The 2,245-nt window shown below is 58.1% G+C and overlaps 1 protein-coding gene across 2 annotated transcripts in view; it reads right to left on the reverse strand.

The window, feature by feature from the left end:
* Positions 1 to 2,245, reverse strand: part of CITED1 (Cbp/p300 interacting transactivator with Glu/Asp rich carboxy-terminal domain 1) — a 3,870-nt gene that overhangs the window by 1,066 nt on the left and 559 nt on the right. Inside the window, exons 1-2 of one of the 2 annotated variants that reach the window (XM_023524985.1) lie at positions 1,389 to 1,415; positions 464 to 588 (exon numbers count right to left, since the gene is read on the reverse strand). In XM_023524985.1, coding sequence (XP_023380753.1) covers positions 464 to 523 — 60 coding nt within the window. In that variant the 5' untranslated portion in view covers positions 524 to 588; positions 1,389 to 1,415. Of the gene's footprint in view, positions 1 to 463; positions 589 to 1,388; positions 1,416 to 2,245 lie in introns of those variants that run through there. The other variant, XM_011383350.2, reaches the window with a different exon arrangement.

Below are 2,245 nucleotides of genomic sequence, written 5' to 3' on the forward strand. Positions count from 1 at the left end.
CCCGGCCCAGCACGCTCCTGAGGCTGGGCAGGGGGAAGCAGCAAGAAGGTCCCCTGGGCAGTTCGGCTCCCAGCCCGAGCACCGTTTTGCGTCCGGGGCTCTGAGCGCTGAGCTCAGAGCTGAGTCCTTGTGCCGGGCACCTGCCATCCTAAGTGGCTTTGCTGCTTGCATTTCCGTCCCGCCACCTGAGCTTTCTAATAGGGCGCGATCTCACGGTCCCTCCTCCCAGCCCACACGAACCCTTCGGACAGCATGATTTACTCCTCTGCTCCCTGCCGTCCTTCAACAAGCCAAGTGGGTTCGCTATGCCCTTGTTTTAGGCAGGAGCTATGCTCACTGTCCCCAGAGAAAGCCCTGTCGTCTCCTCTGTGCTAAGGAACAGCAGACACCACACCTAGGAAGGCCGACCGCAAGACCCCAGACCGTGCGTCAGTGACTCCAACTGGAAGACGTCGAAAGTTACCTCCTTCATAGGTGAGGAGCCACCCTTGACATCAGGTGCAGGCCTCGACATCGTTGGCATCTCAGAGCCTTGGCAGAAGTTGGACGAGTTGGTGGGAGGTGACGCTGCCAGCTGCGGCAGTTGCGCTGTACGTGAGAGAGGAAGAGGGCGAAGACGTCACTGACCAAGGTACGGGTGGTGGTGACAAGAGATCCAGCCAGACCAGAGACCGCCTGAGCAAGGGAGGCTGTCAAGGTGGAACTTTTGCCCGACGGAGGAAAGGTGCAAGGTTCAGCCAGCTACTCGCATCGCCAAGAGGGGACGCGACGCCACTTTCCTCACGCCAGTGACTTCGGAGCCCCGAGTTTTAGTGTGTGTGTGGGGGGGCAGGGGGTACTGTTCCCGATTCTGAAGGCAGACATGTCCCTAAGTAGCACGCTGTCTCAGTGAGCCGCTAGCATCGGAGCTGGAGAGCTGGGGCCTCCCCCCCACCCGGACTGGAGGAGCAGGGTGAAGTCGACCCTGAGAGCTGCAGGCTGCAGCGCAGAGAAGCAGTCAGTCCCCAAAGCGGACGGTCAGGGAGCTCCTGAACCTTGGGTGAGGGGCTAGGAAGGTCGCAGTTTCCTTCCTGTCTCAAGTCCCCTCCAGAGCTAGCAGGAGGCAAGGGGGCTTTCCTGGACACCTGCTCTGAGACAGGCCACACCCATCTGCTCAGGCAGGTGGGCCGAATTCTTCCTGCAGGAGGCAAGTAGGGATTCAAGGCCCTCCCATCAGGTGGCCGAGGTGGAGCTCTTATGCCAGAAGGCCTGGCCTGGCCTGCCCTGCCCAAGTCCCACCTGCAACGATTCAAAACCCCCGAGAAGTAATTCCTTCGCTCAAGCAGCAAAGGCTAAGGGGACGGGAGGAAAAGAACCCTCCCAAATCAGAAAGTAACAAATGTCCTCACCTGCAAACTCTCTAGTTGTTTTCCTAGAAGCTTGTGTTTTTTAAAGCCTCATATATTCTAGCCTTCGTGATGAATTAGACATGTCGAATTTCATATTTATAAATACTTCCTCGCCCAGAGAATCCTTAGCACCTGAAAAAGCGTCCCTAATCTTTCCGACCAGGCTAGAATGCTCCTTGACACCTCCCTGCCCGCAGGGTTCATTAAGAATCTGCTCAGACACTTGTAGAAAGTGGCCAATTACTACCTTTCTTTATCTTCGTGGAGGAAGTGGGGTGAGAAATACGAGGAAAACACCAGTCGCTGGGTGGGCCGCACCCCTCCAGCTTGACTGGAGCCCCTCCTCCCTCCTCGGAGGACCCGGGGAATGTCACAAGCCAGTGACCACGAGACAAGGAGTCTAATCCACGTCCTTCTTCCAGAGGCCGCCCTGCCCATCTCTCCCGTTCCTGCCCAGCCCTCCTCCTTTCCACCTCCAGGTACGGAAGGACAAACAACAACAACAGCAATGAGAGAGGAAAATAATAGTAATGATAATAACGAGAACCGGGAAAAAAGCACGTGTGTCCTGATGCCAGCTCCCGGGAAGAGCGTTTTACCAAGTCTCCCGCCTTCGGGCTGGCCGCTCCCCTCAACGGGACCCCGGTCCCACTCAGAACTGTCGCCTCCCGTCACCGCTCCCCCCACCTGCCCCGGCCCGGGCCCGGGGCCCGGGTCTGTGCTCGGTTAGGCGCTCAGTAAGTGTTGCCGAACCCTTCCGAAGAGGCGGTCGGGTTTCGATGCGAATCCGTGTCCCTGCTCCCCCGATTCTCTGTCCCCACTCCGTCGCGCAGCCCGTTCCAAGGGAAAAAACTTGG

Source organism: Pteropus vampyrus, unplaced genomic scaffold (genome assembly GCF_000151845.1).
Source record: "Pteropus vampyrus isolate Shadow unplaced genomic scaffold, Pvam_2.0 Scaffold515, whole genome shotgun sequence".
Taxonomy (NCBI): Eukaryota; Metazoa; Chordata; class Mammalia; order Chiroptera; family Pteropodidae; genus Pteropus; species Pteropus vampyrus.